General features: G+C 50.3%; 1 protein-coding gene across 1 annotated transcript in view; it reads left to right on the top strand.

Annotated features, from left to right (window-relative positions):
- Nucleotides 1–20,719, top strand: part of LOC308611662 (uncharacterized protein) — a gene marked incomplete at both ends in the record, with an annotated part of 32,731 nt that extends 12,012 nt beyond the window's left edge. The window contains 6 exons of the mRNA XM_081260367.1: nucleotides 5,065–5,658; nucleotides 6,443–6,622; nucleotides 14,443–15,036; nucleotides 15,821–16,000; nucleotides 19,132–19,725; nucleotides 20,510–20,719. Of these exons, the coding sequence (XP_081116493.1) occupies nucleotides 5,065–5,658; nucleotides 6,443–6,622; nucleotides 14,443–15,036; nucleotides 15,821–16,000; nucleotides 19,132–19,725; nucleotides 20,510–20,719 (2,352 nt within the window). The remainder of the gene's footprint in view (nucleotides 1–5,064; nucleotides 5,659–6,442; nucleotides 6,623–14,442; nucleotides 15,037–15,820; nucleotides 16,001–19,131; nucleotides 19,726–20,509) is intronic.

The following is a 20,719-nucleotide window of genomic DNA, read 5'->3' as shown; positions in this document are numbered from 1 at the left end:
GATTTGTAACAACAACAAGACTGGAAACCACCCAGATATTTACAAAAGCAGGAGGGTTTTCTCAACCTTTTGAGTAGAAAGACTATCCAGCCTACCCACACGTATACCCTGGCAGGGTCAGCCTCTTCCCTATGGACGTGGTGGTTGGTTTAGGGGGAGGCTGGTGAGCCTGCCCCAAGGGGGTGGGGGCTTGGAGGCTCAACAAAGGGGTGTGTGATGCGATGGTGACGGGTCACAAAGGGCTTGCGGTATAAATAGGGTCGGGTCAAGAGACTCTGGCAGAGTCCTGCAGGGAGGTGACGAGGTGCTTTCGTTCCCTCTCTCTCTCTCTCTCCGAGACTCAATTTGTGGCTGGTGGCTCTGTCTTGAACGAAGAGAGCCATGAGCAGTGAGAGTTTACCTCATTACACGGCCAATAGCTACTGTTCAGTGGGGGTGTCGAGGACCTCCATGGGGGTCCTGCAACGACAACTGTACGAGGGAGGAGAGTATGACATTTTCAAGTACGCTCCCATGTTTGAGAGCGACTTTATCCAGGTCAGCAAGGAAGGAGAACTGATTGACCTAGACAACCGCGTCCGAACGGTGACTGTGGGCGTCGCATCCACCAGCCCCCTCTTCCCACTACCTGACGTCATGCTGCTGGCCCGACCAAGGAAAGTCTGTGCCGGGATCACCAAGGGGAGAGGTTGCAAGCCCGTGAAGACCCTAGAGCTCACCAAGCTGCTCCCCTTGAAGTTTGTCAAGATCTCCATCCACAACCGGGAGAAACAGCAGCTGTGCCTGAATCTTGCTACCGGCCGGACTTTCTATCTGCAGCTGTGCCCCTCTTCCGACGCACAAGAAGACCTCTTTTCCTATTGGGAAAAGCCTGTCTATATCCTGAGACCACCGGTAGACAGTTACAGCAGTACCCCGATGCTCCAAACTGGAGATGCAGCGACTACAGAGGATGCCAAAATCCTAGTGGTAAGCACAGACAGGGACTCAAGAACACGGGGCAGGGTGCTTCGGGAGAGCAGGGCAAAGCTGGTCCTTCATAGCCTTTGGTGCTCTCTGAGACTCGCCTGGGAAATACCTTCTACCGTTGAAAAGGGTCAGGGACAAATGAGCTATCACTACGGGAGTCACAACACTGGAGAGGTTCTGAGTGCTTCTCCACCTTGTCCCACGAGGCCGAGTTTCAGAGAGAACTTAGGTATCATCTCGGCTGCACTGGCCTCATCACCAGGGCTGTAATCCCTTCTACAGCATCCTGACTGTCTGGTCTCTTCCTGAACACTTACCCCAGCCCAGGTAGTCTCAGCAGGTGGGGAACATCATTCACAGTTAGGAAGTCCTTCCTTCATTGTGTCTCCCCGGGAGTCCGACACGCTGACTCAAATCAGCCCCACCCGTGGAGTCACCAAAATGTACAAGGTGTGCATCCCTTGACCCAGGAACCCCACTTCTAGGAATCTGTCCTGCAGAGAGAGAAGCACAAGGGTATAAAGTTAAAGTGTATATCATCATGGAGAATTGTATCAGGGCTCTCCCTGACCCTGGGACTGCTCAAGTACAGTGGAGTGGCCGTTTGACAGGGGTGCAGTAGATGGGGTCTTGCATCCAATGGGAGCTTAGACTGGGTGATTTCAAAGGTTATTCTAAGTATAAGGCCTTGAGTTGCTCAGCTCCAGGATGAGAGAGGAGCGGACAGTTCTGAGCTCACTTTCTGTCATCTCTATCTTACCTGTCTCTCCTCCCCTTGGCTCAGACCACAGAGCTCCACAGAGAAAGGGATCAGGATGAGGTTGGGCTTCACAAGCTTCGTGACGTGACTGGAGCCACGTCTTGTGCTTATGTGGGGGGAGAGGGAATCCATCATGCCCCCCGTGGGTCACCTGCAGCCCTGAAAGGCACCGAAGGATCGGCGGCAGGGATGACCGTGGGCCTGGCGGGAGCCACCATCGAGGATCCAGGAGAAAGCGGATCCGTCCAGGCCACTGCAGGTGCTGCCAGCCTATCCCTGCAGGACACGAACCTGGTCTCGGCGGGTGTTGCCAGCATATCCTCGACGGGGGCAGATGGTCCAGAGAGCAGCATGAGCATGGTGTTGCCAGCTGCAGTCACAACCAGCAAGCCTGCTGCTGGAAGAGCTGAAGGGAAGGTCGCAGCCCCCATGGTCTCCACCTTGCAGAGCGAAGGCTACACGTCTGAACGGGATGGAAGCCAGAAGGTCTCCCACCCCAGGGATGAAGCCTGGAAGGAAAAAAAGGAAAGAAGGACACGTCTTCATCGAGGAAAAGTTCCCATCACCGCAGGACAGGTGAAGGTCACCACAGGACACGAGGGGACAAGACCCAGAAAGCATCCTCCCACTGGTCCTCATGCGGCCATGAAAACCCCAAAGTTGACAAAGGAGGGGAGGACAGCTCGCAGACGGAGGAAGAGCCAGCCCGCCACCAGTTCGGGGACTCTAAGTAAGACCGCCAGTGAGATCCTCTCCGTCTTTAGGCGCTTCAGTCATTCCCCATTCAGCAACAAGGCTCACACATGACCACTGGGAGGTAGACAAAGCCCCGGTTGGCTTGGATCCTTCCCTAGAGAGGCAATTCCTACTTTCTCTAATAAAGGAAACCATACAACTCCGAAAGAAATGCGATCTTGTGTTTTCTATGTCCCCTCGCCTGGTAGGGACTTGACAGTGACTTCTGTGGTGCGAATTGTGCTTTGGCCTGAGACCCCAGAATCAAAATTTTGTTGTACAAGATAGGTATTAAGTATCATTAAGCCATACACTAGGGCTGGAAATAGATGCACTCTACAGAAATTTTCATTGCGAGGTTGGGAATCTTTTGAAATAAGATTTAATATGTAAATAGCTTGGGGAGAAGACAAGCTGGGGGAAGTGACTGTGTGATGTGTATACTTGCGTTGCTGAATTAATTACTTAACTCATCAAGTATTTATTGGCTGTCCGTTCTGTGCCTAGCACGAGGCTATGTTATTGAACAACCATCCTTTTCTCAGCAAAGCACTTTGCTTTGGTTATGGGCACTCTGTAGAAGGCAAGGAAATAAGCACAGAAAAAGGTTTTCGTCGCTTGCTCGAAGGTCACACGTGCATAGCCACTGCCAGAAAGAGAAGCCTGCTTTCCCAGCAAGGCTTCCCCAGGGCACTTAGGGTGGAGGGAGGACAAGTCTGCAGCCGGGGCTGAGCTTCAGGCCATAGCTGGGGTCAGAGGTTCACCTTATGAAAACAGAAACTCTCTCTGGCTTGTAAGGAAATCAAACCATTGGGAGTTATTTTACTTTGTGTAGGATAAAACAGAACACGGGGGGATCAGGGTTGTCATTGGCTCAACAAAGGGACACAATCTTTATGGTAGAAGCAGCACCAACGAGGAGTCAGGAAATCTGAGTTCCTATCCTGTCTGGGCCACTGACTCTCTTGGGTCACTCTGCCTCTCTGTAATGGTACCTCGGTGGGCAGCCACGGGGTCCCCAAGTGTAAAACCAATGGATTGGACCGCTGCAGTGATTCTTACCCTTGGTTGTATGTTGGGAGTTCCCTGGGGAGCTTCAAAACAAACAAACAAACAAACAAAAAAACATTGATAGCCTGACCCCAATCCCAGAGATTCTGATGACATTTAAGTGGGGTAAGCCCTCCAGCACTGGGAGTTTTAAAAATCTCACCCAATAATTCTACTGTGCAGCAGCCAAGTTGGAAAACCACTGGGCTAGGAGGTCTGGGGGGCCTCTTTCAGCCCCAGTATGCCATAACTTTACAGTGGAAGACAGTAGTTCTCAAACATTCACATGCATAAGGATGACCTGGGAAGCCTATATAAAAAATAACATTTCTCACCATATGATAGCCCTTATACATGGACTCTAAAGTACGATGCAAATGAACATATCTGCAAAACAGAAACAGACTCCCAGACATAGAAGAGAGACTTGGGGTTTTCAGTGGGGTTGGGGGCAGGGAAGGATTGGGAGTTTGGGATTAGCAGATACAAACTACAGGGTGGATAAACAGCAGGGTCCTACTGTAGAGCACAGAGAGCTATAGTCAGTATCCTGTGATCAACCATAATGGAAAAGAATAGGAAAAAGACTATACATGAAATATACAAAGAATACACATGAAACTGAATCAGAAATTAACAGAAGAAATTAACACAACAGAAAGGAACACAACATTGCAAATCAAGTATACGTCAATAAAAAAGAAGGGGGGAAAGGAAAAAAATAGAAGCCAAGGTTGGGTTCCCTTTGTGGGGAGGGAGCACGCAGAAGAGGGGCTGGCAGGTTTCTATTCCTTGCTCTGGGTGGCAGCTACAAGGCTGCTCACTTTCTTGTTACTCATTAAGCTATATATTTATGGTTTGTGCACTTTCATGAATGTGTGTTATATTTCACAAGAAAAACAGTTTCTAAAACTGTAAAAAAATATAAATATAAAACGTTAGCCTCCTTGAAAAGAGAAAATGGGTGAGAAAATTCTCCGTATCCTGGAAATGACAGTACCAATGGGACTCTGACAGGTAGCACTCTTTCTAAGTTCCTGCCAGCACTGTGCTATATATGCTGGGGGCACAGAGAACAGCAATCCCCATAGGATGCCTGCCCTTAGCAAGTACACGGTCCACTTCCAGGATTTTATCCCCAGGACATCATTCAGCAGAAGCGCCAAGATGATGGAGATTTGTAACAACAACAAGACTGGAAACCACCCAGATATTTACAAAAGCAGGAGGGTTTTCTCAACCTTTTGAGTAGAAAGACTATCCAGCCTACCCACACGTATACCCTGGCAGGGTCAGCCTCTTCCCTATGGACGTGGTGGTTGGTTTAGGGGGAGGCTGGTGAGCCTGCCCCAAGGGGGTGGGGGCTTGGAGGCTCAACAAAGGGGTGTGTGATGCGATGGTGACGGGTCACAAAGGGCTTGCGGTATAAATAGGGTCGGGTCAAGAGACTCTGGCAGAGTCCTGCAGGGAGGTGACGAGGTGCTTTCGTTCCCTCTCTCTCTCTCTCTCCGAGACTCAATTTGTGGCTGGTGGCTCTGTCTTGAACGAAGAGAGCCATGAGCAGTGAGAGTTTACCTCATTACACGGCCAATAGCTACTGTTCAGTGGGGGTGTCGAGGACCTCCATGGGGGTCCTGCAACGACAACTGTACGAGGGAGGAGAGTATGACATTTTCAAGTACGCTCCCATGTTTGAGAGCGACTTTATCCAGGTCAGCAAGGAAGGAGAACTGATTGACCTAGACAACCGCGTCCGAACGGTGACTGTGGGCGTCGCATCCACCAGCCCCCTCTTCCCACTACCTGACGTCATGCTGCTGGCCCGACCAAGGAAAGTCTGTGCCGGGATCACCAAGGGGAGAGGTTGCAAGCCCGTGAAGACCCTAGAGCTCACCAAGCTGCTCCCCTTGAAGTTTGTCAAGATCTCCATCCACAACCGGGAGAAACAGCAGCTGTGCCTGAATCTTGCTACCGGCCGGACTTTCTATCTGCAGCTGTGCCCCTCTTCCGACGCACAAGAAGACCTCTTTTCCTATTGGGAAAAGCTTGTCTATATCCTGAGACCACCGGTAGACAGTTACAGCAGTACCCCGATGCTCCAAACTGGAGATGCAGCGACTACAGAGGATGCCAAAATCCTAGTGGTAAGCACAGACAGGGACTCAAGAACACGGGGCAGGGTGCTTCGGGAGAGCAGGGCAAAGCTGGTCCTTCATAGCCTTTGGTGCTCTCTGAGACTCGCCTGGGAAATACCTTCTACCGTTGAAAAGGGTCAGGGACAAATGAGCTATCACTACGGGAGTCACAACACTGGAGAGGTTCTGAGTGCTTCTCCACCTTGTCCCACGAGGCCGAGTTTCAGAGAGAACTTAGGTATCATCTCGGCTGCACTGGCCTCATCACCAGGGCTGTAATCCCTTCTACAGCATCCTGACTGTCTGGTCTCTTCCTGAACACTTACCCCAGCCCAGGTAGTCTCAGCAGGTGGGGAACATCATTCACAGTTAGGAAGTCCTTCCTTCATTGTGTCTCCCCGGGAGTCCGACACGCTGACTCAAATCAGCCCCACCCGTGGAGTCACCAAAATGTACAAGGTGTGCATCCCTTGACCCAGGAACCCCACTTCTAGGAATCTGTCCTGCAGAGAGAGAAGCACAAGGGTATAAAGTTAAAGTGTATATCATCATGGAGAATTGTATCAGTGCTCTCCCTGACCCTGGGACTGTTCAAGTACAGTGGAGTGGCCGTTTGACAGGGGTGCAGTAGATGGGGTCTTGCATCCAATGGGAGCTTAGACTGGGTGATTTCAAAGGTTATTCTAAGTATAAGGCCTTGAGTTGCTCAGCTCCAGGATGAGAGAGGAGCGGACAGTTCTGAGCTCACTTTCTGTCATCTCTATCTTACCTGTCTCTCCTCCCCTTGGCTCAGACCACAGAGCTCCACAGAGAAAGGGATCAGGATGAGGTTGGGCTTCACAAGCTTCGTGACGTGACTGGAGCCACGTCTTGTGCTTATGTGGGGGGAGAGGGAATCCATCATGCCCCCCGTGGGTCACCTGCAGCCCTGAAAGGCACCGAAGGATCGGCGGCAGGGATGACCGTGGGCCTGGCGGGAGCCACCATCGAGGATCCAGGAGAAAGCGGATCCGTCCAGGCCACTGCAGGTGCTGCCAGCCTATCCCTGCAGGACACGAACCTGGTCTCGGCGGGTGTTGCCAGCATATCCTCGACGGGGGCAGATGGTCCAGAGAGCAGCATGAGCATGGTGTTGCCAGCTGCAGTCACAACCAGCAAGCCTGCTGCTGGAAGAGCTGAAGGGAAGGTCGCAGCCCCCATGGTCTCCACCTTGCAGAGCGAAGGCTACACGTCTGAACGGGATGGAAGCCAGAAGGTCTCCCACCCCAGGGATGAAGCCTGGAAGGAAAAAAAGGAAAGAAGGACACGTCTTCATCGAGGAAAAGTTCCCATCACCGCAGGACAGGTGAAGGTCACCACAGGACACGAGGGGACAAGACCCAGAAAGCATCCTCCCACTGGTCCTCATGCGGCCATGAAAACCCCAAAGTTGACAAAGGAGGGGAGGACAGCTCGCAGACGGAGGAAGAGCCAGCCCGCCACCAGTTCGGGGACTCTAAGTAAGACCGCCAGTGAGATCCTCTCCGTCTTTAGGCGCTTCAGTCATTCCCCATTCAGCAACAAGGCTCACACATGACCACTGGGAGGTAGACAAAGCCCCGGTTGGCTTGGATCCTTCCCTAGAGAGGCAATTCCTACTTTCTCTAATAAAGGAAACCATACAACTCCGAAAGAAATGCGATCTTGTGTTTTCTATGTCCCCTCGCCTGGTAGGGACTTGACAGTGACTTCTGTGGTGCGAATTGTGCTTTGGCCTGAGACCCCAGAATCAAAATTTTGTTGTACAAGATAGGTATTAAGTATCATTAAGCCATACACTAGGGCTGGAAATAGATGCACTCTACAGAAATTTTCATTGCGAGGTTGGGAATCTTTTGAAATAAGATTTAATATGTAAATAGCTTGGGGAGAAGACAAGCTGGGGGAAGTGACTGTGTGATGTGTATACTTGCGTTGCTGAATTAATTACTTAACTCATCAAGTATTTATTGGCTGTCCGTTCTGTGCCTAGCACGAGGCTATGTTATTGAACAACCATCCTTTTCTCAGCAAAGCACTTTGCTTTGGTTATGGGCACTCTGTAGAAGGCAAGGAAATAAGCACAGAAAAAGGTTTTCGTCGCTTGCTCGAAGGTCACACGTGCATAGCCACTGCCAGAAAGAGAAGCCTGCTTTCCCAGCAAGGCTTCCCCAGGGCACTTAGGGTGGAGGGAGGACAAGTCTGCAGCCGGGGCTGAGCTTCAGGCCATAGCTGGGGTCAGAGGTTCACCTTATGAAAACAGAAACTCTCTCTGGCTTGTAAGGAAATCAAACCATTGGGAGTTATTTTACTTTGTGTAGGATAAAACAGAACACGGGGGGATCAGGGTTGTCATTGGCTCAACAAAGGGACACAATCTTTATGGTAGAAGCAGCACCAACGAGGAGTCAGGAAATCTGAGTTCCTATCCTGTCTGGGCCACTGACTCTCTTGGGTCACTCTGCCTCTCTGTAATGGTACCTCGGTGGGCAGCCACGGGGTCCCCAAGTGTAAAACCAATGGATTGGACCGCTGCAGTGATTCTTACCCTTGGTTGTATGTTGGGAGTTCCCTGGGGAGCTTCAAAACAAACAAACAAACAAACAAAAAAACATTGATAGCCTGACCCCAATCCCAGAGATTCTGATGACATTTAAGTGGGGTAAGCCCTCCAGCACTGGGAGTTTTAAAAATCTCACCCAATAATTCTACTGTGCAGCAGCCAAGTTGGAAAACCACTGGGCTAGGAGGTCTGGGGGGCCTCTTTCAGCCCCAGTATGCCATAACTTTACAGTGGAAGACAGTAGTTCTCAAACATTCACATGCATAAGGATGACCTGGGAAGCCTATATAAAAAATAACATTTCTCACCATATGATAGCCCTTATACATGGACTCTAAAGTACGATGCAAATGAACATATCTGCAAAACAGAAACAGACTCCCAGACATAGAAGAGAGACTTGGGGTTTTCAGTGGGGTTGGGGGCAGGGAAGGATTGGGAGTTTGGGATTAGCAGATACAAACTACAGGGTGGATAAACAGCAGGGTCCTACTGTAGAGCACAGAGAGCTATAGTCAGTATCCTGTGATCAACCATAATGGAAAAGAATAGGAAAAAGACTATACATGAAATATACAAAGAATACACATGAAACTGAATCAGAAATTAACAGAAGAAATTAACACAACAGAAAGGAACACAACATTGCAAATCAAGTATACGTCAATAAAAAAGAAGGGGGGAAAGGAAAAAAATAGAAGCCAAGGTTGGGTTCCCTTTGTGGGGAGGGAGCACGCAGAAGAGGGGCTGGCAGGTTTCTATTCCTTGCTCTGGGTGGCAGCTACAAGGCTGCTCACTTTCTTGTTACTCATTAAGCTATATATTTATGGTTTGTGCACTTTCATGAATGTGTGTTATATTTCACAAGAAAAACAGTTTCTAAAACTGTAAAAAAATATAAATATAAAACGTTAGCCTCCTTGAAAAGAGAAAATGGGTGAGAAAATTCTCCGTATCCTGGAAATGACAGTACCAATGGGACTCTGACAGGTAGCACTCTTTCTAAGTTCCTGCCAGCACTGTGCTATATATGCTGGGGGCACAGAGAACAGCAATCCCCATAGGATGCCTGCCCTTAGCAAGTACACGGTCCACTTCCAGGATTTTATCCCCAGGACATCATTCAGCAGAAGCGCCAAGATGATGGAGATTTGTAACAACAACAAGACTGGAAACCACCCAGATATTTACAAAAGCAGGAGGGTTTTCTCAACCTTTTGAGTAGAAAGACTATCCAGCCTACCCACACGTATACCCTGGCAGGGTCAGCCTGTTCCCTATGGACGTGGTGGTTGGTTTAGGGGGAGGCTGGTGAGCCTGCCCCAAGGGGGTGGGGGCTTGGAGGCTCAACAAAGGGGTGTGTGATGCGATGGTGACGGGTCACAAAGGGCTTGCGGTATAAATAGGGTCGGGTCAAGAGACTCTGGCAGAGTCCTGCAGGGAGGTGACGAGGTGCTTTCGTTCCCTCTCTCTCTCTCTCTCCGAGACTCAATTTGTGGCTGGTGGCTCTGTCTTGAACGAAGAGAGCCATGAGCAGTGAGAGTTTACCTCATTACACGGCCAATAGCTACTGTTCAGTGGGGGTGTCGAGGACCTCCATGGGGGTCCTGCAACGACAACTGTACGAGGGAGGAGAGTATGACATTTTCAAGTACGCTCCCATGTTTGAGAGCGACTTTATCCAGGTCAGCAAGGAAGGAGAACTGATTGACCTAGACAACCGCGTCCGAACGGTGACTGTGGGCGTCGCATCCACCAGCCCCCTCTTCCCACTACCTGACGTCATGCTGCTGGCCCGACCAAGGAAAGTCTGTGCCGGGATCACCAAGGGGAGAGGTTGCAAGCCCGTGAAGACCCTAGAGCTCACCAAGCTGCTCCCCTTGAAGTTTGTCAAGATCTCCATCCACAACCGGGAGAAACAGCAGCTGTGCCTGAATCTTGCTACCGGCCGGACTTTCTATCTGCAGCTGTGCCCCTCTTCCGACGCACAAGAAGACCTCTTTTCCTATTGGGAAAAGCTTGTCTATATCCTGAGACCACCGGTAGACAGTTACAGCAGTACCCCGATGCTCCAAACTGGAGATGCAGCGACTACAGAGGATGCCAAAATCCTAGTGGTAAGCACAGACAGGGACTCAAGAACACGGGGCAGGGTGCTTCGGGAGAGCAGGGCAAAGCTGGTCCTTCATAGCCTTTGGTGCTCTCTGAGACTCGCCTGGGAAATACCTTCTACCGTTGAAAAGGGTCAGGGACAAATGAGCTATCACTACGGGAGTCACAACACTGGAGAGGTTCTGAGTGCTTCTCCACCTTGTCCCACGAGGCCGAGTTTCAGAGAGAACTTAGGTATCATCTCGGCTGCACTGGCCTCATCACCAGGGCTGTAATCCCTTCTACAGCATCCTGACTGTCTGGTCTCTTCCTGAACACTTACCCCAGCCCAGGTAGTCTCAGCAGGTGGGGAACATCATTCACAGTTAGGAAGTCCTTCCTTCATTGTGTCTCCCCGGGAGTCCGACACGCTGACTCAAATCAGCCCCACCCGTGGAGTCACCAAAATGTACAAGGTGTGCATCCCTTGACCCAGGAACCCCACTTCTAGGAATCTGTCCTGCAGAGAGAGAAGCACAAGGGTATAAAGTTAAAGTGTATATCATCATGGAGAATTGTATCAGTGCTCTCCCTGACCCTGGGACTGTTCAAGTACAGTGGAGTGGCCGTTTGACAGGGGTGCAGTAGATGGGGTCTTGCATCCAATGGGAGCTTAGACTGGGTGATTTCAAAGGTTATTCTAAGTATAAGGCCTTGAGTTGCTCAGCTCCAGGATGAGAGAGGAGCGGACAGTTCTGAGCTCACTTTCTGTCATCTCTATCTTACCTGTCTCTCCTCCCCTTGGCTCAGACCACAGAGCTCCACAGAGAAAGGGATCAGGATGAGGTTGGGCTTCACAAGCTTCGTGACGTGACTGGAGCCACGTCTTGTGCTTATGTGGGGGGAGAGGGAATCCATCATGCCCCCCGTGGGTCACCTGCAGCCCTGAAAGGCACCGAAGGATCGGCGGCAGGGATGACCGTGGGCCTGGCGGGAGCCACCATCGAGGATCCAGGAGAAAGCGGATCCGTCCAGGCCACTGCAGGTGCTGCCAGCCTATCCCTGCAGGACACGAACCTGGTCTCGGCGGGTGTTGCCAGCATATCCTCGATGGGGGCAGATGGTCCAGAGAGCAGCATGAGCATGGTGTTGCCAGCTGCAGTCACAACCAGCAAGCCTGCTGCTGGAAGAGCTGAAGGGAAGGTCGCAGCCCCCATGGTCTCCACCTTGCAGAGCGAAGGCTACACGTCTGAACGGGATGGAAGCCAGAAGGTCTCCCACCCCAGGGATGAAGCCTGGAAGGAAAAAAAGGAAAGAAGGACACGTCTTCATCGAGGAAAAGTTCCCATCACCGCAGGACAGGTGAAGGTCACCACAGGACACGAGGGGACAAGACCCAGAAAGCATCCTCCCACTGGTCCTCATGCGGCCATGAAAACCCCAAAGTTGACAAAGGAGGGGAGGACAGCTCGCAGACGGAGGAAGAGCCAGCCCGCCACCAGTTCGGGGACTCTAAGTAAGACCGCCAGTGAGATCCTCTCCGTCTTTAGGCGCTTCAGTCATTCCCCATTCAGCAACAAGGCTCACACATGACCACTGGGAGGTAGACAAAGCCCCGGTTGGCTTGGATCCTTCCCTAGAGAGGCAATTCCTACTTTCTCTAATAAAGGAAACCATACAACTCCGAAAGAAATGCGATCTTGTGTTTTCTATGTCCCCTCGCCTGGTAGGGACTTGACAGTGACTTCTGTGGTGCGAATTGTGCTTTGGCCTGAGACCCCAGAATCAAAATTTTGTTGTACAAGATAGGTATTAAGTATCATTAAGCCATACACTAGGGCTGGAAATAGATGCACTCTACAGAAATTTTCATTGCGAGGTTGGGAATCTTTTGAAATAAGATTTAATATGTAAATAGCTTGGGGAGAAGACAAGCTGGGGGAAGTGACTGTGTGATGTGTATACTTGCGTTGCTGAATTAATTACTTAACTCATCAAGTATTTATTGGCTGTCCGTTCTGTGCCTAGCACGAGGCTATGTTATTGAACAACCATCCTTTTCTCAGCAAAGCACTTTGCTTTGGTTATGGGCACTCTGTAGAAGGCAAGGAAATAAGCACAGAAAAAGGTTTTCGTCGCTTGCTCGAAGGTCACACGTGCATAGCCACTGCCAGAAAGAGAAGCCTGCTTTCCCAGCAAGGCTTCCCCAGGGCACTTAGGGTGGAGGGAGGACAAGTCTGCAGCCGGGGCTGAGCTTCAGGCCATAGCTGGGGTCAGAGGTTCACCTTATGAAAACAGAAACTCTCTCTGGCTTGTAAGGAAATCAAACCATTGGGAGTTATTTTACTTTGTGTAGGATAAAACAGAACACGGGGGGATCAGGGTTGTCATTGGCTCAACAAAGGGACACAATCTTTATGGTAGAAGCAGCACCAACGAGGAGTCAGGAAATCTGAGTTCCTATCCTGTCTGGGCCACTGACTCTCTTGGGTCACTCTGCCTCTCTGTAATGGTACCTCGGTGGGCAGCCACGGGGTCCCCAAGTGTAAAACCAATGGATTGGACCGCTGCAGTGATTCTTACCCTTGGTTGTATGTTGGGAGTTCCCTGGGGAGCTTCAAAACAAACAAACAAACAAACAAAAAAACATTGATAGCCTGACCCCAATCCCAGAGATTCTGATGACATTTAAGTGGGGTAAGCCCTCCAGCACTGGGAGTTTTAAAAATCTCACCCAATAATTCTACTGTGCAGCAGCCAAGTTGGAAAACCACTGGGCTAGGAGGTCTGGGGGGCCTCTTTCAGCCCCAGTATGCCATAACTTTACAGTGGAAGACAGTAGTTCTCAAACATTCACATGCATAAGGATGACCTGGGAAGCCTATATAAAAAATAACATTTCTCACCATATGATAGCCCTTATACATGGACTCTAAAGTACGATGCAAATGAACATATCTGCAAAACAGAAACAGACTCCCAGACATAGAAGAGAGACTTGGGGTTTTCAGTGGGGTTGGGGGCAGGGAAGGATTGGGAGTTTGGGATTAGCAGATACAAACTACAGGGTGGATAAACAGCAGGGTCCTACTGTAGAGCACAGAGAGCTATAGTCAGTATCCTGTGATCAACCATAATGGAAAAGAATAGGAAAAAGACTATACATGAAATATACAAAGAATACACACGAAACTGAATCAGAAATTAACAGAAGAAATTAACACAACAGAAAGGAACACAACATTGCAAATCAAGTATACGTCAATAAAAAAGAAGGGGGGAAAGGAAAAAAATAGAAGCCAAGGTTGGGTTCCCTTTGTGGGGAGGGAGCACGCAGAAGAGGGGCTGGCAGGTTTCTATTCCTTGCTCTGGGTGGCAGCTACAAGGCTGCTCACTTTCTTGTTACTCATTAAGCTATATATTTATGGTTTGTGCACTTTCATGAATGTGTGTTATATTTCACAAGAAAAACAGTTTCTAAAACTGTAAAAAAATATAAATATAAAACGTTAGCCTCCTTGAAAAGAGAAAATGGGTGAGAAAATTCTCCGTATCCTGGAAATGACAGTACCAATGGGACTCTGACAGGTAGCACTCTTTCTAAGTTCCTGCCAGCACTGTGCTATATATGCTGGGGGCACAGAGAACAGCAATCCCCATAGGATGCCTGCCCTTAGCAAGTACACGGTCCACTTCCAGGATTTTATCCCCAGGACATCATTCAGCAGAAGCGCCAAGATGATGGAGATTTGTAACAACAACAAGACTGGAAACCACCCAGATATTTACAAAAGCAGGAGGGTTTTCTCAACCTTTTGAGTAGAAAGACTATCCAGCCTACCCACACGTATACCCTGGCAGGGTCAGCCTCTTCCCTATGGACGTGGTGGTTGGTTTAGGGGGAGGCTGGTGAGCCTGCCCCAAGGGGGTGGGGGCTTGGAGGCTCAACAAAGGGGTGTGTGATGCGATGGTGACGGGTCACAAAGGGCTTGCGGTATAAATAGGGTCGGGTCAAGAGACTCTGGCAGAGTCCTGCAGGGAGGTGACGAGGTGCTTTCGTTCCCTCTCTCTCTCTCTCTCCGAGACTCAATTTGTGGCTGGTGGCTCTGTCTTGAACGAAGAGAGCCATGAGCAGTGAGAGTTTACCTCATTACACGGCCAATAGCTACTGTTCAGTGGGGGTGTCGAGGACCTCCATGGGGGTCCTGCAACGACAACTGTACGAGGGAGGAGAGTATGACATTTTCAAGTACGCTCCCATGTTTGAGAGCGACTTTATCCAGGTCAGCAAGGAAGGAGAACTGATTGACCTAGACAACCGCGTCCGAACGGTGACTGTGGGCGTCGCATCCACCAGCCCCCTCTTCCCACTACCTGACGTCATGCTGCTGGCCCGACCAAGGAAAGTCTGTGCCGGGATCACCAAGGGGAGAGGTTGCAAGCCCGTGAAGACCCTAGAGCTCACCAAGCTGCTCCCCTTGAAGTTTGTCAAGATCTCCATCCACAACCGGGAGAAACAGCAGCTGTGCCTGAATCTTGCTACCGGCCGGACTTTCTATCTGCAGCTGTGCCCCTCTTCCGACGCACAAGAAGACCTCTTTTCCTATTGGGAAAAGCTTGTCTATATCCTGAGACCACCGGTAGACAGTTACAGCAGTACCCCGATGCTCCAAACTGGAGATGCAGCGACTACAGAGGATGCCAAAATCCTAGTGGTAAGCACAGACAGGGACTCAAGAACACGGGGCAGGGTGCTTCGGGAGAGCAGGGCAAAGCTGGTCCTTCATAGCCTTTGGTGCTCTCTGAGACTCGCCTGGGAAATACCTTCTACCGTTGAAAAGGGTCAGGGACAAATGAGCTATCACTACGGGAGTCACAACACTGGAGAGGTTCTGAGTGCTTCTCCACCTTGTCCCACGAGGCCGAGTTTCAGAGAGAACTTAGGTATCATCTCGGCTGCACTGGCCTCATCACCAGGGCTGTAATCCCTTCTACAGCATCCTGACTGTCTGGTCTCTTCCTGAACACTTACCCCAGCCCAGGTAGTCTCAGCAGGTGGGGAACATCATTCACAGTTAGGAAGTCCTTCCTTCATTGTGTCTCCCCGGGAGTCCGACACGCTGACTCAAATCAGCCCCACCCGTGGAGTCACCAAAATGTACAAGGTGTGCATCCCTTGACCCAGGAACCCCACTTCTAGGAATCTGTCCTGCAGAGAGAGAAGCACAAGGGTATAAAGTTAAAGTGTATATCATCATGGAGAATTGTATCAGTGCTCTCCCTGACCCTGGGACTGTTCAAGTACAGTGGAGTGGCCGTTTGACAGGGGTGCAGTAGATGGGGTCTTGCATCCAATGGGAGCTTAGACTGGGTGATTTCAAAGGTTATTCTAAGTATAAGGCCTTGAGTTGCTCAGCTCCAGGATGAGAGAGGAGCGGACAGTTCTGAGCTCACTTTCTGTCATCTCTATCTTACCTGTCTCTCCTCCCCTTGGCTCAGACCACAGAGCTCCACAGAGAAAGGGATCAGGATGAGGTTGGGCTTCACAAGCTTCGTGACGTGACTGGAGCCACGTCTTGTGCTTATGTGGGGGGAGAGGGAATCCATCATGCCCCCCGTGGGTCACCTGCAGCCCTGAAAGGCACCGAAGGATCGGCGGCAGGGATGACCGTGGGCCTGGCGGGAGCCACCATCGAGGATCCAGGAGAAAGCGGATCCGTCCAGGCCACTGCAGGTGCTGCCAGCCTATCCCTGCAGGACACGAACCTGGTCTCGGCGGGTGTTGCCAGCATATCCTCGATGGGGGCAGATGGTCCAGAGAGCAGCATGAGCATGGTGTTGCCAGCTGCAGTCACAACCAGCAAGCCTGCTGCTGGAAGAGCTGAAGGGAAGGTCGCAGCCCCCATGGTCTCCACCTTGCAGAGCGAAGGCTACACGTCTGAACGGGATGGAAGCCAGAAGGTCTCCCACCCCAGGGATGAAGCCTGGAAGGAAAAAAAGGAAAGAAGGACACGTCTTCATCGAGGAAAAGTTCCCATCACCGCAGGACAGGTGAAGGTCACCACAGGACACGAGGGGACAAGACCCAGAAAGCATCCTCCCACTGGTCCTCATGCGGCCATGAAAACCCCAAAGTTGACAAAGGAGGGGAGGACAGCTCGCAGACGGAGGAAGAGCCAGCCCGCCACCAGTTCGGGGACTCTAAGTAAGACCGCCAGTGAGATCCTCTCCGTCTTTAGGCGCTTCAGTCATTCCCCATTCAGCAACAAGGCTCACACATGACCACTGGGAGGTAGACAAAGCCCCGGTTGGCTTGGATCCTTCCCTAGAGAGGCAATTCCTACTTTCTCTAATAAAGGAAACCATACAACTCCGAAAGAAATGCGATCTTGTGTTTTCTATGTCCCCTCGCCTGGTAGGGACTTGACAGTGACTTCTGTGGTGCGAATTGTGCTTTGGCCTGAGACCCCAGAATCAAAATTTTGTTGTACAAGATAGGTATTAAGTATCATTAAGCCATACACTAGGGCTGGAAATAGATGCACTCTACAGAAATTTTCATTGCGAGGTTGGGAATCTTTTGAAATAAGATTTAATATGTAAATAGCTTGGGGAGAAGACAAGCTGGGGGAAGTGACTGTGTGATGTGTATACTTGCGTTGCTGAATTAATTACTTAACTCATCAAGTATTTATTGGCTGTCCGTTCTGTGCCTAGCACGAGGCTATGTTATTGAACAACCATCCTTTTCTCAGCAAAGCACTTTGCTTTGGTTATGGGCACTCTGTAGAAGGCAAGGAAATAAGCACAGAAAAAGGTTTTCGTCGCTTGCTCGAAGGTCACACGTGCATAGCCACTGCCAGAAAGAGAAGCCTGCTTTCCCAGCAAGGCTTCCCCAGGGCACTTAGGGTGGAGGGAGGACAAGTCTGCAGCCGGGGCTGAGCTTCAGGCCATAGCTGGGGTCAGAGGTTCACCTTATGAAAACAGAAACTCTCTCTGGCTTGTAAGGAAATCAAACCATTGGGAGTTATTTTACTTTGTGTAGGATAAAACAGAACACGGGGGGATCAGGGTTGTCATTGGCTCAACAAAGGGACACAATCTTTATGGTAGAAGCAGCACCAACGAGGAGTCAGGAAATCTGAGTTCCTATCCTGTCTGGGCCACTGACTCTCTTGGGTCACTCTGCCTCTCTGTAATGGTACCTCGGTGGGCAGCCACGGGGTCCCCAACTGTAAAACCAATGGATTGGACCGCTGCAGTGATTCTTACCCTTGGTTGTATGTTGGGAGTTCCCTGGGGAGCTTCAAAACAAACAAACAAACAAACAAAAAAACATTGATAGCCTGACCCCAATCCCAGAGATTCTGATGACATTTAAGTGGGGTAAGCCCTCCAGCACTGGGAGTTTTAAAAATCTCACCCAATAATTCTACTGTGCAGCAGCCAAGTTGGAAAACCACTGGGCTAGGAGGTCTGGGGGGCCTCTTTCAGCCCCAGTATGCCATAACTTTACAGTGGAAGACAGTAGTTCTCAAACATTCACATGCATAAGGATGACCTGGGAAGCCTATATAAAAAATAACATTTCTCACCATATGATAGCCCTTATACATGGACTCTAAAGTACGATGCAAATGAACATATCTGCAAAACAGAAACAGACTCCCAGACATAGAAGAGAGACTTGGGGTTTTCAGTGGGGTTGGGGGCAGGGAAGGATTGGGAGTTTGGGATTAGCGGATACAAACTACAGGGTGGATAAACAGCAGGGTCCTACTGTAGAGCACAGAGAGCTATAGTCAGTATCCTGTGATCAACCATAATGGAAAAGAATAGGAAAAAGACTATACATGAAATATACAAAGAATACACATGAAACTGAATCAGAAATTAACAGAAGAAATTAACACAACAGAAAGGAACACAACATTGCAAATCAAGTATACGTCAATAAAAAAGAAGGGGGGAAAGGAAAAAAATAGAAGCCAAGGTTGGGTTCCCTTTGTGGGGAGGGAGCACGCAGAAGAGGGGCTGGCAGGTTTCTATTCCTTGCTCTGGGTGGCAGCTACAAGGCTGCTCACTTTCTTGTTACTCATTAAGCTATATATTTATGGTTTGTGCACTTTCATGAATGTGTGTTATATTTCACAAGAAAAACAGTTTCTAAAACTGTAAAAAAATATAAATATAAAACGTTAGCCTCCTTGAAAAGAGAAAATGGGTGAGAAAATTCTCCGTATCCTGGAAATGACAGTACCAATGGGACTCTGACAGGTAGCACTCTTTCTAAGTTCCTGCCAGCACTGTGCTATATATGCTGGGGGCACAGAGAACAGCAATCCCCATAGGATGCCTGCCCTTAGCAAGTACACGGTCCACTTCCAGGATTTTATCCCCAGGACATCATTCAGCAGAAGCGCCAAGATGATGGAGATTTGTAACAACAACAAGACTGGAAACCACCCAGATATTTACAAAAGCAGGAGGGTTTTCTCAACCTTTTGAGTAGAAAGACTATCCAGCCTACCCACACGTATACCCTGGCAGGGTCAGCCTCTTCCCTATGGACGTGGTGGTTGGTTTAGGGGGAGGCTGGTGAGCCTGCCCCAAGGGGGTGGGGGCTTGGAGGCTCAACAAAGGGGTGTGTGATGCGATGGTGACGGGTCACAAAGGGCTTGCGGTATAAATAGGGTCGGGTCAAGAGACTCTGGCAGAGTCCTGCAGGGAGGTGACGAGGTGCTTTCGTTCCCTCTCTCTCTCTCTCTCCGAGACTCAATTTGTGGCTGGTGGCTCTGTCTTGAACGAAGAGAGCCATGAGCAGTGAGAGTTTACCTCATTACACGGCCAATAGCTACTGTTCAGTGGGGGTGTCGAGGACCTCCATGGGGGTCCTGCAACGACAACTGTACGAGGGAGGAGAGTATGACATTTTCAAGTACGCTCCCATGTTTGAGAGCGACTTTATCCAGGTCAGCAAGGAAGGAGAACTGATTGACCTAGACAACCGCGTCCGAACGGTGACTGTGGGCGTCGCATCCACCAGCCCCCTCTTCCCACTACCTGACGTCATGCTGCTGGCCCGACCAAGGAAAGTCTGTGCCGGGATCACCAAGGGGAGAGGTTGCAAGCCCGTGAAGACCCTAGAGCTCACCAAGCTGCTCCCCTTGAAGTTTGTCAAGATCTCCATCCACAACCGGGAGAAACAGCAGCTGTGCCTGAATCTTGCTACCGGCCGGACTTTCTATCTGCAGCTGTGCCCCTCTTCCGACGCACAAGAAGACCTCTTTTCCTATTGGGAAAAGCTTGTCTATATCCTGAGACCACCGGTAGACAGTTACAGCAGTACCCCGATGCTCCAAACTGGAGATGCAGCGACTACAGAGGATGCCAAAATCCTAGTGGTAAGCACCGACAGGGACTCAAGAACACGGGGCAGGGCGCTTCGGGAGAGCAGGGCAAAGCTGGTCCTTCATAGCCTTTGGTGCTCTCTGAGACTCGCCTGGGAAATACCTTCTACCGTTGAAAAGGGTCAGGGACAAACGAGCTATCACTACGGGAGTCACAACACTGGAGAGGTTCTGAGTGCTTCTCCACCTTGTCCCACGAGGCCGAGTTTCAGAGAGACCTTAGGTATCATCTCGGCTGCACTGGTCTCATCACCAGGGCTGTAATCCCTTCTAGAGCATCCTGACTGTCTGGTCTCTTCCTGAACACTTACCCCAGCCCAGGTAGTCTCAGCAGGTGGGGAACATCATTCACAGTTAGGAAGTCCTTCCTTCATTGTGTCTCCCCGGGAGTCCGACACGCTGACTCAAATCAGCCCCACCCGTGGAGTCACCAAAATGTACAAGGTGTGCATCCCTTGACCCAGGAACCCCACTTCTAGGAATCTGTTCTGCAGAGAGAGAAGCACAAGGGTATAAAGTTAAAGTGTATATCATCATGGAGAATTGTATCAGTGCTCTCCCTGACCCTGGGACTGTTCAAGTACAGTGGAGTGGCCGTTTGACAGGGGTGCAGTAGATGGGGTCTTGCATCCAATGGGAGCTTAGACTGGGTGATTTCAAAGGTTATTCTAAGTATAAGGCCTTGAGTTGCTCAGCTCCAGGATGAGAGAGGAGCGGACAGTTCTGAGCTCACTTTCTGTCATCTCTATCTTACCTGTCTCTCCTCCCCTTGGCTCAGACCACAGAGCTCCACAGAGAAAGGGATCAGGATGAGGTTGGGCTTCACAAGCTTCGTGACGTGACTGGAGCCACGTCTTGTGCTTATGTGGGGGGAGAGGGAATCCATCATGCCCCCCGTGGGTCACCTGCAGCCCTGAAAGGCGCCGAAGGATCGGCGGCAGGGATGACCGTGGGCCTGGCGGGAGCCACCATCGAGGATCCAGGAGAA

The sequence above is a fragment of the Mesoplodon bidens genome, assembly GCF_964165515.1.
Source record: "Mesoplodon bidens genome assembly, contig: HAP1_SCAFFOLD_144, whole genome shotgun sequence".
Classification (NCBI taxonomy): Eukaryota; Metazoa; Chordata; class Mammalia; order Artiodactyla; family Ziphiidae; genus Mesoplodon; species Mesoplodon bidens.
This window is presented reverse-complemented; position numbering and strand designations above follow the sequence as displayed.